The 16,508-nt window shown below is 34.6% G+C and overlaps 1 protein-coding gene across 3 annotated transcripts in view; it reads right to left on the bottom strand.

The window, feature by feature from the left end:
* Positions 1 to 1,045: 1,045 nt before the first annotated feature.
* The window catches only part of vps8 (VPS8 subunit of CORVET complex), a 233,276-nt gene continuing 217,813 nt past the window's right edge, over positions 1,046 to 16,508 (bottom strand). For all 3 annotated transcript variants that reach the window (XM_073949180.1, NM_001080616.2, XM_073949179.1), the window contains 1 exon segment: positions 1,046 to 1,245. In XM_073949180.1, coding sequence (XP_073805281.1) covers positions 1,102 to 1,245 — 144 coding nt within the window. In that variant the 3' untranslated portion in view covers positions 1,046 to 1,101.

Here is a 16,508-nt window from a genome sequence, read left to right as displayed (position 1 = left end):
AAAGTCTTATTTGTTTTATTTTAGCTAGAATAAAAGCAGTTTTTAATTTGTTAAAGAACATTTTAAGCTATATATTTTGTTCCGATAGTCTACAGAACAAACCATTGTTATATTGCTTAATTACCCTAGCCTGCCAAGTTAACCTTATTAATTTTATTAAGCCTTTAAATGTCACTTTAAGCAGTATAGAAGTGTCTTGAAAAATATCTAGTCAAATATTATTTACTGTCATCATGGCAAAGTTAAAATAAATCAGTTATTAGAAATGAGTTATTAAAACTATTATGTTTAAAAATGTGTCAAAAAAATCTTCTCTCTGTTAAACAAAAATAGGGGAAAAAATAAACAGGGGCGGCTAATAATTCAGGGGGTTTACTAATTTTGATTGCAATATGTGTACATATACATTGTATATATAATGAATTGGGTAAACTAAATTTGCTGTAGTGAAAAAATATACAGTATGTGTGTGAATGAGAGAGTGCATGAATGTTTTTAAATAGAAGGGCATCCGCTGTATAAAACATATGCCTGAGTAATTAGTGGTTCTGTCCACTATGGTGACCCTGATAAATCAGGGACTAAGCTGAAGAATAGTGATTAAATTAAATCCTTGCTGTGTGCAATTAAGTACTGAACATGATTGTTATGAAATTAGTTTTTTCCTTGTGAGTGTAATGGCACTATTAAAGTTTCTTAAGGTTCTAGTTGTCAGTGCAAGTTCACCTTAAATATATATTAGAGTTTTGGGCTGTGAGGTAAAAGTAGAGAGTTGAGCAATGGGTTGACTTTGAGTTCTGTTGTACTGAATGGGTTGCAGCCAAAACAGTAGCCCAACAGTTCTTCATTAAAAATGCAAAGCTTCTACCACCATCTGGTTCTTATCCGTAGTGAACGCTACAATACTAATGCAGGCTTATCCATCCATAACACCTTCTTTGTCGTTGTATGCTTCAGGTAGCAATGTGTAAATGTTCCTTGAATATATTTAATGATGACTAACAAAGCATTCCTAGTTTTTTAAAACACACAATGTCAAACATTATTTCTGTACAGACATGGTAGTGCTTTATTAAGATTGGTAACAGTGGACGGAGTCATCTATTCCTCCACCAGTGGCGGAGGAGTGAGCTTTAACTGAAAGTTCTCGCTGTGGTAAATGCTTCCTGTTCCTGGATGGGCAGGGTTTGACAAACCGGCCCTCTCAGTGCCATGCGAATGGGTGAGTTCTGTCAGAACAGCAAGCTGAAAAACAAAGAAACAGAAATGAAAATACTGGCAGGGCAACAGCAGTAGAACATTTCATGGTAATGTTAACAATTTAGAAGCAGTTTATAAATAAAACAACATTTTTTATATAGTTAATTACAACAAAAAAGCACATTCCGTATATAATACTGACAGCAAAGTGTATCACAAATGTTAGGGAAAAATGTGTTTATGTCTTGGCAAGCAAATTAAACAGTACAAAAAAATAATCATTTTTCAACACCACATGATTTAGTTCACAAAGTAGGCAAAAATCCTCAAATCTTCACATTGAACTGAACGGATCATCAACTGGAACAAAACTAACATTCTGCTAAACTGAATGTGCTTGATATACTGAATTTGATTCATAAATATGAAACACAGGCCTAATTTTTATTATTGCATGTTCATCCTTGCAAAACTGCTTCGAATATGACTGCATGATACATTAAAATGAAATCAAAATGTTTATTTAGAAAAAGCTGTGATTTTCATGCACATCTTGTCAGCGAAGCATGGCCCTGTGATCAGTAGTAAATCTCATCTACAGGCCAAAGGGCGTGCTTTCTCACTGAAAATGCAAATATGCCGCAAAAGAAATCAAACACAGGATTTAACTGCTTTTATTTATTCAACATGACTAACAATAACATGACTTTAGAATTATCTTAGAATGACTTATACTCAGGCGACACAGTGGTGCAGTAGGTAGTGCTGTCGCCTCACAGCAAGAAGGTGGCTGGGTCGCAAGTTCGAGCCTCGGCTGGGTCAATAGGGGTTTATGTGTGGAGTTAGCATGCTCTCCCTGCGTTTGAATGGATTTCCTCCGGGTGCTCCGGTTTCCCCCACAGTCCAAAGACATGCGGTACAGGTGAATTAGGTAGGCTAAATTGTTCATAGGGTATGAGTGTGAATTAGTGTTTGTGGATGTTACCCAGAGGTGGGTTGCGGCTGGAAGGGCATCCACTGCGTAAAAACCTGCTGGATAGGTTGGCGGTTCATTACGATATGGCAATCCTGCATTAATTAGGGGCCAGGCCGAGAAGAAAATGAATGATTGACTTATACTCAACTATTATGAAAGTAAAGACCTGATGTTAAATAGGATTTTTTATTTATTTAAAAAGGAGAGGTAGATCACTGAAAAGTAATGCAAAAAGCTGTTAAAATTATTATTTTTAGAATTATTTCAGAATAGTGCTGATTAAATAGTTACTTAATGTCAGTAAACTATGGCTTTGTGTAGTAAAGCTGCTCCAGAAAGCAGGTGCTGGACATTTACGGCAGATTACAGAACCAGCTTTACTGACAAAATGCGCATGAAATCACCTTTGATTAATCATGCAGTTCTACTTTGACATAATTTGCATTGCATAAAGCATTATAAAAATAAATTTTACTTGACTAGACTTATCTTCAGTCATCCACACAAAAGAAGATCTGAAACTCTGCTAACAACTGAAGTTAACCAAAACTATCTGGCTACTAGCATTTTTTAAAATAACTTATTTTGTGTTGCACAAAAGTGAAACCACATACAGGTTAGCGATGTGAATATATTTTGATTTATTACTGGATGAATTATGCCATAAACATGCATTTTACGCATCATATATCGCCAAATCATTAATTGCCATATGAATGGAACAAAATCAATGCCAAAAGCAATAAAATAAAAAGCTTGTTGAATAATACAAACTGAAAATTTTGCAAATGTTTACTCGTGGCAGAACCCCAAAAATTAGAAAAAAGAAGAGAAAGGCAGGATAAATATTAATTTAGAATCACGGATGACTTATTTAAGCGCAATAGCCTAAATAAATGTCATAAAATAATAATATTAATAATCATAAGAATAATAATTTAAATAATGAAAATATATAGCCTATCTCGATCCTGACATAGCCGCGTTAACAGCGCAAACACTTTATAGTCTAATAACCCCTTATGGTTATGCCAAATATTAGACGGTTCTGTATGAATAACTGAAGAGGCTCCTTTAATGCATTCGCACGTTGTGTTAAATTATTTTTAATTACAAATCCCATCCATGCCCAACCTTAAACCATACCTGAACACTCTTTCTAACAGTTCCAAGTAAACTGTTTTGTGTTTCATTCTCATAAAATCTCTCTGGTTTTGCATATCTTTGTTCTTAATGGTTTTTAGCCCTGATAATTATGTTTATCTATTTTGTATTATTATAATATTTCCTTTGCTGTTTCTCTTACGTTTATATTCTTTAGCTGTCAATATAATACTTTACGTCTATGGAAGAATGAGTTAATAAAGATAGAGAATGTGTAACATCATATTTGTCCAAAGACGGTTTATGTGAATGTAATCCCACCGGACTGAGCAGGGATACCGGCAATGGAGACAAATGCTCTGAGGAGGCAAAAGATTGCAGAACATTGTTTGTCGCTGGATCCGAGGAGTGAGGTTTACGCGATCACCAACTGGCTTCCGTTACATAAGGGGAAATATAGATGACCAAAACATCATTTACTTATTTTACTCATACTCCTTTTATTACAAAGTAATAAAATAAGTTGGCGGTTCATTTCGCTGAGGCGACCCTAGATGAATAAAGGGACTAAGTCGAAGAAAAATTAATGAATTAATGATTGAATCCACTATGGAATTTGCAACTGATTTGTGAAATCCTAAATGTGAAATACACTTGAAATGTAATTTGTTAGATATAGAGTTCTGTTTGAAATAGATTAAATGAGTCTACAGAGATTGTGCTAATGTTTGAAACTCATATTTGGAAATTCACTGAGCAGAACAGAAGAAAAAATGGTCCGGATGGGATTTCTGTCTTAGGGTGCTTTCACATCTGTAGTTTGGTTCACTTGGTCCAGACACTAGCTATGTTTCCATCCAAAAATGCGAATAAACTTTATGCGCAAAACTCGATTATCCCATACAAGTTGTGTGAATGAAGCATCGTTTCCATCCAATGAGTCAAAGCGAACAAAATCATCACTTCCTGATTAACTGGCGCCAAATATCAACAGTAAAAACTACATTTGCTGCAGTAGGTGAAGCTGCATCAATCTTTTCTAAATGAATGCGACTCAGAAGACAATCCTGACAAGCAGTGAGCGCACAGTGGCGTTTGAAGGTGTCAGACGCGGAGCACAGGCACTCTTGATTCTGGAGGTCATTAATAATATAATAACATTAATACTGAAATGCTAAGGCGTTTTATAATGGCCAAAACAACATTTCAGATGTTTTATAATGTGCTCAGTCTTATCCATTCACACACATTTTAAGCATTACATGATCTCTTTTAGAGAAAAACTAGATTTTAAGGCATTGCAAACGACGAAGACGCATCGCACGTCACTTCAGGAGGAGACGTGAATTAATTTAGCTAAGCTGCAACATGGTCATCTTCCGGAAATATTATCAACGATCCATCAGGTAATGTCTCTCTCTCTCTCTCTCTCTCTCTCAGTTGGTAAAGTGCTGTGAACAAATATCTTGCCTCCACATTCTAAAATGACACAGTGCATCGGACTACGGCAGCTGGATTAGTCCAAATATGAGTGCTTTTTGCGGTTAGGTCTGTTTAAGTTTTGATCATGTTCTCACCTCAAACGAACCACTCCAGGGTTCGTTTGAAACTGTACAGGAACTACCTCTCGGTATGCTTTTTTTGGTCTGCTTTTGGTGTGCACTCGAGTGCGATTGCCTCATTCACACCTGCCCAAACGAACCGCACCAAGAGGGAAAACGAACTCTTGTGCGATTCAACTGAACTAAATAATCAATAATGGTAACACTTTACAATAAGGTTAATTAGTTAATGCATTTACTAACATGAACTAATCATGAACAACTACTGTACAGCATTTATTAATCATAATTGATGCACCATGAGTTAACATGAACTCACAATGAACTACTGTATTTTCATTAACTAACATGAACAAATACAGTAGTAAATGTATTGTTCATTGTTTGTTCATGTTAGTAAATGCATTAATTAACATTAACTAATGAACCTTATTGTAAAGTGTGACCTCAATAATGAGTTGTTCTGTAAACATCACAGTGCTATCGACAGAGGTCAATGCATGCTACTGAACATGTTGCTGAAATTTCTTTATTGTGTGCATTTTAGAGTGTAGCAAACACAATCTCATAGAAATTTATATGAAGTTGAACAATCTCATTTGTATACTTCAGTATGATTTGCTCATCCCCCAATTATTGTTTGTTTTAAACAGGGTTTCTGCAGATAGCATAATGTCAAATTTAAGACCTTTTTATGACCATTAAGTATTAAATTTAAGACCTATATCGCAATATCTAAAACATGCGAGAAAATTTAAAATCACAAAATTGGTGGTAAAATAAATGTATTCAAATTGAACAGTACTAAAGACAGGTTAGATGCACTATTGAACTTCGGAAAACAAACAACAAACTTAACAAACTTATCTCTCAGGTTTTTCAAACTTTTACAAAAACTTTCCTCTTTTCCCACTGCGGTTGCAATTTCTAGCCAAGAATTATTGGTCAACTGGTTCACCCTATGATCACACATCAACGGATCATAAAGATGTCGGTACAGATTTCAGACAAAATCTCTTTAAACTGTCTCATATTCAACTCAAATTAAATGTGGCGCCGCGCGGACTGTTCATGGGCATAAATAAACAGAGGGAGGTTTGGGGTTGAGGTTGCCCCCCCCAAAAAACTAAGAAAAAATATATGTATATACATACTTACAATAATTATATAAGTAGAAAAAAACCACATTTATTATTTAAAATGCATTTAGAAACAGTTGAGTTCCCCCTGCTCTTCCTCAGAGTGGTTTGGCCCACTGCGTGCTTCCCACACCTCACCTGCTGTACACGTACACACACACACACACACACACACTCACATATGTATAAATAAACTTGCATTGCAGTTTCATACATTGGATAAAATGATAGAGAAAATGGATATAAGATAATTTTTCAGTGCAGCTAAACGCCAAGTACAAGTACAAGTTGAAGGAATAATGACAATACTTTTGGAGGGTGAACAATTTTTTTTATGTTTTCAGAGTTGTGGCTGTTTAGGAGATGTACTTCACAGGCGCACTGATTTACAATATGATCGGTCAATTTAACAAGTGTAATGTTAACAAGATAATTATTATGAGTATGGAAAACGTCTATTTCTGCATTTATTCTGCTTCAGGAGTCAGTCTATTGACTGTAAACTACACAACAAACATTGCAATAAATAGTTTTGAAGAAAAATTTGCTTTGTCATTGAACCTGAGAAAAACTTTGAGAATATCATAATGATGTAGCCTCCATGCTATATTAATAATAATGATAGAACCATTATTAAATGTGGGGACATATGTTTATTAGTAGAATTCAGCTGTATTATTTGTGTCCCCTTCAAAAAAATGCTCAAAAGACATTTTATATTTATTGTCCCCATCCCTCTACTGTTATATCAGATTTACACCCATGGAACTGTTTACCGGAGTCTCAATAAAATCCATTAGCTCCGCTATGGCGTTATTTCACATACAAATGTCGTGAGTGCAGTATTACAAGCCAAGAGCGCATTCATGTAACAAGAGCGATTTCTTTGCTCCTGCACCGATTTCCTCTGTTTGTCGACAAAACTGCGTGCGAGCGCTCAAACCTAAAACACTGCTCACATGCAAATTTTCTCACTCTCATATAAGCACTGCTCACGCATATATGCTTGCTCGCTCTCAGTACAGTTCCCTCTTCCTTTCATGCTTTTTGATATGATTTATGTTATTACACTATTTATAGTACTAAAATACTATAATACTAAAATAGACCGTCCGCAGATCATTCGCAAATGTGCAACCAGTGTTTTGAGAGCTCGCGAGCAGTTTTGTCCACAAACAGAGGAAACCGGCGCATGAGCAAAGATATTCACTCTCTTGTATTACATAAATGCACTTCCAACTTATAAAACTGTGCTTATGACATTTGCCAGTGAAATAACGCCATACTTTACCAGCCAAAATCATGTTGCGCGCACTCAACACGAACGTCCGCAAACACAACGATGACGTCACATTCGCCGCGCACACAGAGCTTAATAACAGAAAGCTGATTGGCTATTGCAAGTTGAAATTTTTGTAGTTGTAATACCGCAAATTACAATAGAACTAGTGAAATAAAGAGTTACAACACCACGAAAACCTAGCAACAACAACAAAGAAGAATTTAAATGAGCATTAGATATAGCATTACATGGACATCGCAAAAATAAGACCTGTGCAAAAATATTTAAGACCTAGAAAGGCGAATTTAAGAGTTTTAAGGCCTTAAATTTAGATTTTTAAATTTGAGACTTTTAGAGACTTTTTCGGACCCCGCGGAAACCCTGTTAAAGGACACCTATGATAAAAATCTCTTGTAAGTTGTTTGAACAAAACTGTGTGTAGGTATAGTGTGTCCACAAATTATATTAGAGTGATATAAAGAAAATAAGTCTCTTTTTTTAAATTTCTTGACATTAAAATATGATCCAAATTCCTCCCATTTTGAGGCCTGCCGCAACGTGAAATAAAAGTGCAGTTTCCCACTTAATTGATTGACAGCTAGAAATTGAAATGTCTCCTTAGTAACGCATGTAATGATATCAACAAGACTGAATGTGCACAAATCAACTGGGATTAAAAGATCTGTTTAGCTGCTTTGATCATCAATCATTCTCAAATGTGATCAAGAGTTTTACAAGTTTAAAATGTTTTTAAAACAATTATGTTTGTAATGAATTACAGCGATTTTACCGTCTTTATCACCACAGCCGCATGTCAGTGCAATTATAAAAGAAGACGCTTCAATCCTGGTTTGTGAGTATTAAATCAGGTTTGTACATTACCATAACAGATGTCCAAGAATCCTGTATATTAACATGTATGCCATCCCATTTGCATGCAAAAACAGTGTAAAATTAAATGCATGTGCTGTGCGTGTGTGTGCGTACATGAACTTTGTAACAACATTGTGTGTGACTCATTGTTGCAAATTTACAACAAATACATCAAATAATTATTAGGAAAGTTCTTGTAGTATTTCTCACAAACATTATGTGAGATCTGCTTCCTTCATGTCTGTCACTGTGCTGTTTATCAAACAGAGATGGGGACACTGACAGGCACGTGGGAACGGTAGGCAGGGAGAACTAGCATTAAAGGCACAGGCAACAAAAACAGCTGTGTTCAAAGCAGAAGATTTAATATTCTGGAAGATATAATATATCTATAATCTGGTGGGTGTTTTGAGCTGAAACTTGACACACATTCTGAAGACACAAAAGACTTATATTAATTGTAAAATAGAGGTAAAATAAGTGCGCTTTAAGGGTGGGGTCTGGGGTACACCTCTGAAAAGAGGAATAAATTGGCCACTTTTCTGCAATTCGTAAAATAGTTACATGTCCTTGTGAGATCAGGATAGTATAGCAAGTAGAAGAATCTGTGTTGCACCACACAGTGACATGATCTTTAAAAAAAAAAAGAGACATATTTTCAGTAACCAACTCCCATTCATTAGCAGCATTAGCCTGTCCAGAGTCATTCATTAATGTGTATATTTTCAGCAGGGACCTTGTTACAGCCTGAGCAATCAATGCGCATTTAACGAAACAGCATGAATCAAACAGAATAATCTATCCTTCTTTCTCCAGCCTCACTTTGAAGACCTCCTTTGCATCTTTATCTTCTCATTTTCTCTCTCGTCTCACTCACATTTACTTTCCTCATTTCCATTCACTTCCTACCCTTTCTGTACAACTTTTTTTTTCTGTCAGCATTACTCATTTAATTTCACTCTTTTTTTCTTTGCATCATCCGCTTACTCATGCTGCTTATTAGCAGTCTTCAAAACAGACAGGCATTTATTAGACCCGGTTTTATTCCTCATTCAGTCTTCTTTTCTTTTTTTTTCTTTCATTTTCCTATCTAAACCGGACACCTGCTAAGCAAAAGCAGCAGAGAGTGACAGAGATAAAAGTAAATACAGACACGGAGAGCACGTTAGTGGCTAATCATCACCTCTGTCACAACGCTGGCTTTATTATTTCCCCCATACTGTTAGCAAACAAGCTAAACACTGAGTATGAAGTCTGGGCACGTCTAACGCCAGTAACAGTCCTCGTTCTTTACTATGAGCAATTTTACACTCAGCTAACCAAGCCTGAGACACATCTGTGGAGGATCCTAACAATAGTACTCTGATAACAAGCAGGGCGATGTGACTAAAAATAAAATCTCAATTTTCTTTGAGACCAAACTGAGATGATGCTTAATTCATAAAGATTTGACCTAATGTTAGTGAATATGGAATATTCTAAATAGGCAGCAGCATATAGTTGATCTTTTGCATAAGGCACACCCAAACCATCCCCATATACTGTACCTCTTATTGTCAACTGTACTGTATAACATTATCTCAAACCAAATCTGATTAGTTGCCTTAATACAAATGATACAATAATATGATTACGGTGTTTACTTGAGTTATTTTTTGAATGCTCCTTTTATGTTCCTGTTTTACATGTAACAGTCCATAGTTCAATAATTGTCATTACGTCAACATTTGATGCAAGTTTTCTCTGACGCTTCATGTAAAAACAGTTGGTGTTCATCATGTCACCATATATGATTGTGGGTGTTTCACTTTTAATTTTGTTATTCAACAGCAGTTGAATTTCTCACACTTAGGACCCTATCATACACCCGGTGCAAAAAGGCACAAGACATGTTTGGCTGTATTATCAATTTCTTCCTATTTTCAGACCAGCGCACCCAGTACAATTTTCATGTTTTGCACCACGTTGTTTAAATAGCAAATCGATTAGTGCAACTTTGTGGACTTATGGGCCTGCTGGTCTAAATTAGAGGTGTGTTAAAGCACATTGTTGGCATGTTGCTGTTCACTAACTGAAGTAGATTGTGCCATTGACCAAGTAAAAGCTGGTCTAAAGTCCAGCGCAGATTGCGTTAGTTACGCACCTATGCAGGTCCAAACACTTACACATTGCTTAATACACACACAGGATGTAGAGCAATATACAAATATCTTTACAGTTGAAAAAAAAAATAAAGGATTAAAATTTTTGGTATAAAAAATATTTTTTACATACATATAAAAAACACTACCTCCATGCCTTTTTTAAATTCATTCATGATAATTATCTTTCGTATAATGTAATTTTTATTTGCAGTATTATTTATTACATGCATATTTGTATATATTTTTTTATAAAAACAAGTTTAGATTTGTCCACCTGTCAGGTTTTGGAGACTATATACGTCACTATATGGGGCACAAGAATAAGACGTGTTTGGACATAACTGGAACATAAAATATTAGTTTGCTGGAAATTAGAAATGTATTTAGAAATAGTTTTTAGACAAAAATGAAATATTTGATGCTTAACTAACTTTAATGCTTAACTAACTAAATTAAATATGTAGGCTTATGGATGTCCTCAGCGGCGTGTGTACAACAACGTTTCTTTATCCACAAATTTAAAGGAGTAAAGAATAAATGTAAAGAGAAAGAGAAAGTAAAGAGGCCAAATGAAGGAGGCTCATTCTTTATTCTTGTGCTGCAGATGGTCTGTTTAACTGTTTTTTCACTAATGAAGTGCTCAGTTTTTCCACTTACAAATTCCATCATGTAAATAGCAAATGCACCATAGCGTGGTGCAACTGACTCTTAATGGGAAAGGGGGATTAGACTCTGACTTTTTTAATGCACGTTATACTCAAAACACAACCATAATTCAAGAGAATAAAAGAATAAGAGAATAAGCACAAACCTGTCAAACCATGCAATGGGGCACAGAGCGTTTCTTTCCGTCCTTATAATAGCAAAAGTGGATTCAGACATGCCCTTAATGCATTTGTGCCATGCGCTTTAGACTTTGCACCTAGATCTTCAAAATAGAGCCCTATTTGTGTTTACTACGATTATGACTTTAGTCAGATTAAGATAATCAAAAAACGCTGTATACTTGGTAGACTATTAATCAGAGCATTATCTTAATTATTTTTAAAATCAGAGTATTGGTGTAAACATACTGACTGATACCTTGCAGCTTAAGAGATAATGCAACTTTTATTTTACTTTGACAACATATAATGAAATATATTCAAGATAAAATATAAAAATTGATGCGTAGGATTGCTTAGTGAACGAGACTTATCATGATAAAAATCCTAGAAAATCATGTGGTTAAAAAAAAGGTTTTATTCTTAAAAACCTCACATGAAGGGATACATGTAAATGTCAAAACTAATTCATTTCATATAATAATAATAATAATAATAATAATATAAATCATATACTGCAGCTACAGGATAAATATATATAAATGTTAATGTATCTGTTTAAGGAAGGTTTACTTTTATAGAAACAGACACATACAGTACAACACTTCTGCGTGTGTTTTCATGTGCTGCACTTCTGAGTGTGTCAGCTTGAAGCTTCTCAGGGTGAGTCATATATGGAGTCACTGCATGAAAAGTGTGTCTTTGTGTGAAAACTGTGGTTTATTTTAATTACATTGGCAGAGAGCTGTCAAAGACTTGGATATGAACTCACATTTCTGTTTGTAATGGTGCATACTATAAGATCCAATGCATAGATACAGATAAAAAAAAAAAATTATTTTAAACATTTCTAGAACTGTAATTTCAAATATATTGGTTAGTTGATATTACTACTGTCTGAGTACAAGTGAAAATAATAATAATACCATGGGTCTGAAGGAATACACATTTTTACGTCTATTGTATTTTGTTTAATAGACAATCAAATATATACAGTACTTGTTTACACACTTGTTAATAAGCATTCTCAAATTTTGTATTCTGTATTATTAAGTTAGGAGCAGCACAGTGGCACAGTGGGTATCGCTGTCACCTCACAGCAATAAGGTTGCTGGTTCGAGCCCGGCTGAGTCAGTTGGCATTTCTGTGAGGAGTTTGCATGTTTTCCCCGTGTTTGCGTGGGTTTCCTCTGGGTGCTCCAGTTTCCCCCTACAGTCCAAAGACATGCGCTATAGGTGAATTGGGTAATTAAATTATTCGTGGTGTATGTCCTGGTCCTCCAGGTTGGGGGTTGAGCATTGGGCGCAAATTAGATGCTACGAAACACTAACATCGTGCGGCTAAATATCAACTTCAATATAAACGGCCCTAAGTATTAATGTAACTAAAATGTATTTTTTATTTACAAGTCAAGTTTTAGTTATGCCAAATTCCATACAACTGTTTGTCTAGTTCCAGTTTTAGTCTTTAGTTTGTGATTTATTATTTGTGATGAGTCATGTGGAGTGTAGAGTGATTCACTGTTTATAGATTTTATCATGTTTGGTTGCATTGGTGTTTTTTTTTTTTTTTCTTTAGAGATACTGTCTAGTGTTAAACGTTATATGTTAGCAATGTTGAATGATAATTAAACTGATTATCACATTATGTTGTTTATTTACATGATATTATAATAGATAAGACAGAAAAGTTTACATCATTTGTTTGACTTCTCTCAATAGCTAAAAAAGTGAAGGTTACACTGCAGATTTGCGTAACTATGTCATAGAAGCTGTTTGGCAACACAAAATTTTAATTTTAGGCAGAATGGGTATCGCTAAATAGATGCCAAAAAAATTTCAGCTAATTAGAAAACTGCTTCTGGCTGCCAGGTTGTAAAGATGCATATAGTAAATCATGCGTCCATTTAAGCTAGAATTTTTTTTGTGTTAGTTTTCGGTAACAACATTTAGAAGTGTGTGGGAGATGATTTTCAATACAGTATGTATGTTTCAAACAAAAACAAAATCCATAATTTCTTCTCGTCTCTAATTTTAGTCTTTGTATCTCACTTAAATTGCATCTTTCATTCATTCATTCATTCTAAACTCTGTCATTTCATTGTCACCCTTTCTTTAAGCTCTACATCACTCTATCACAGACTTGTCTCATCTCTCTCCATATACAGTACATATCTTTTCCAGTGGCTTTATTCTTCTTCCTCGCTTTCTCCCTGAAACTGCTGTATTGAAGGAAAATGGACCAACTGGGACCTCAAAGAAAGCAATCAAAGCTCTGCCCTGACAAAGCATCAGAGAAACTCTTGACAGCCTCCCACACACAGACACCCATGCATGCACATACAGTGCTCAGCATATATAAGTACACCCCTCATAAATCTCTCCTTTAAATTCATATTTTTAATAGGAAGTAATTGAATATTATATTTGTGCATATACATTAGATTAGTCAGTACTGCAGCCAAATCTGAAGCTTATTCTAACAAAATATCTTACAATAACGGTCAAAAAACTAGTACAGCCAAATGTATATATTATAGAAAAATATTTAACACAAGTGTAAAAAAAGAGGAAAAATTAAGAGAAGAAAACATTTTTTTTTTGAAAAAATAAATTTAAAAATTGTAGGTTGTAATTTATTTTTGAAATATTTTGATTGAATTTAATTTAATTAACTTTTAATATCTAAATCTGTTTGGTGACTAAAATATTATTTTAACAAATATATCTGTTTAATAAATCTGTCTTGTTTAAATGTACCAAAATACATTGCCTATATTCACAAAGAAATAAATAAAAACATTCATTTTCAAAATGGTCTGTACCCAATTATGCTGATCACTGTGCACACATACACATGTATGCGTACACACATACATATTTCAGAATGACACTAAACTATGCATATGCATACACATAAAAAAAACACATGTTTCTTTTCCTCTAGGTCAAAATCAAATGTTCCACTTAGCTCAATCAGCAAATCTAAAAGGTTTAGACAGCACTTTAAAGATTCAAACCACACATGTGCAACTGCTGACATAATCATGACTTGAGTTTATTGCCAGTGCCTGTTTGGCAGCTTTCAAATTAATGCTATAAACACACACACATGCATACCCAAACATGCATGTGCCAAATTGGTATTGTTAGGTGCAGGATCTTTAAAAAATATCAACTACTACTCTTCCCATTCATTTTAAAAATTGATTTTAATGCACGCACCCTCACTGTAAAAAAAAACAAAAAAAAAAAAAAAACGTAATGTTATGTTTTTTTTTTCGGCAACTGGGGTACCAGAAAACAATGTGGTGATGTCATTGGCCCATGAACATTTCCTGCTTGCTATCAAAATATTTCATGACTGTAACGAAGAAATTTCAATCATATCTTAACCATGACATTATTGATCAAAACATGGCTCTTTTTGGATTCCCAGAAGCCCTAGAAATTAAAACTGTAAAACAGAAAATATGTTGGGTCCAGTACTTTTGTTTACTTGCCTCAAAATGGTCTACACACACGAATACACACATCAGTTTGGTTCAGTTTCCTGCAAGCCTAAATTCTAGAATCTTCACCCAAACAAAGGAACAACAGCCAAACCACAACTGCACAAACGCACACCTTGTTGGATGCTCAGTTTTTTCTCCTATCTACTCATCCTTTGAAATCATTTATGGTTTAATTAAAGAGCACAGAACTGGGCTGTGTAGTTCTGCTGTGTTAATTATGGGAAGCCTATTGGGAATGTGTATGTGTGTGTGCTGACCAAACACTTCTAATAAAACTCTTGAGGACGCTTGTGTGAGTAACTGAGGGGTTGGCACAAAAGACTGATGTGTGTTTACCTGACTCTCAGGCCTTGTGGGAGATGGCCATGTCGATTCATGTCCCACCCAAAAGCTTTACAGGGAAAACACAGAGTGCCCCACATTTTAAAGTCGGTAAGAAGTCTCTTAGGCTCACCAAGGAAGCACTGATTTATTCAAAGATACAGTAAGTATTGTGGAACATTATTGTAAGCTAAAATATGTGTTTTTATTTGAACAGATATTTAAATTCTCACAATTTTTATTTATTTTTATTTCTAATCTCTTTGGTGGTGGCAAAGCAATTTTATTTACCAGCCATTACTCAAATCTTTATTCTTATATGACTTTAGTAATAATTATGATATGCTAATTTGGAGTTTAGAAACATGACTTAATTTTATATTAATAAAATATTATTTTTATTTTAATCTTATGGAAGTGCATGAACAGGTGTTTTTCTCTTTGTTGGTCAGCGGAATGTTAATTAATAGCAATCAATTGGTTTTCAATTGAAATAGAGTTAATTTCTTACTCCACATGGCTGTGTGGAAATAATAATGCCATCTGTGAGGTTTACCTGTTTAAAATAAGTTTATCAGAAGAAGATTAAATATGCATTGACCATAAGCCAGAGCGAACACAGAGTGAACAAAGCATATTTCAATACAGGATTTGTATTCAGTGACAGAGCCTAGCCTCAGCCTCTTCATATCCTGTATAGACCTTCACTAACATAATGTCCTGCAGATAAATAAGAGTAAATTTCTGTCACTCATACACAGGGTCAGGGTCAATGATATGAGAAATAGAAAGACTGAAATAGATTTAATGTCTGTTTTCTAATAGGTGACAGTGTTCTTAAGGATTAAACATCATCATGGCAGTGAAAATTATTAAACACAAATATTACTTTTGGCTCTTTTTTAATATAATAGAGACTGTGGAGAAAGAACAGGAAATTATGGGAGAAAAAGGGTGAAATAGGATTGTGTTATGACCCTGCACACACTGGCTATCTCTAAAGTGTCATGCCAGGACTAGCGGGGCTCGCTAGATACACAATCTTAATATGGAGGATGTTCACTGTGGTTAACACCAGTGATAATAAATAATAATAATAATAATAATAAAAATAACTAGACAAGAAACTAAAGTTCAGATCATTTTTCAGACTCGAACCTTTGAGTCTCATTCAGCAAGATAAATCTTATTCAGTGATTTCATTCAATTTTGCCAAAATATCATTAAAATGTTGTAAGCTGCTTCAGTGGCTTAGCGGAAGGGCATGCTGGGCATGAATGGGAAAAAAATGGTGTCGTTAGTTTTTGCAATTTTCTTGAAGAACAAATAACGTTCGATAACCGATCATAAATTAGATAAATATTGAATAAATATTTAATTAAATAATTAATCTTTGAATTGTTTCCCTCTGATGGGTTGCAACTGGAAGGGCATCCGCTGCGTAAAACATATGCTGGATAAGTTGGCAGTTCATTCCACTGTGGTGACCCTTGATTAATAAAGGGACTAAGCTGAAAAGAAAATTAATTAAATTTGAATTGTTTAATTAAATTTGATGACTAAAAACAA

The sequence above is a fragment of the Danio rerio genome, chromosome 1 (genome assembly GCF_049306965.1).
Source record: "Danio rerio strain Tuebingen ecotype United States chromosome 1, GRCz12tu, whole genome shotgun sequence".
Taxonomy (NCBI): domain Eukaryota; kingdom Metazoa; phylum Chordata; class Actinopteri; order Cypriniformes; family Danionidae; genus Danio; species Danio rerio.
Note: the sequence above shows the minus strand (reverse complement) of the source record. Positions and strands in the feature narration are given on the sequence as shown.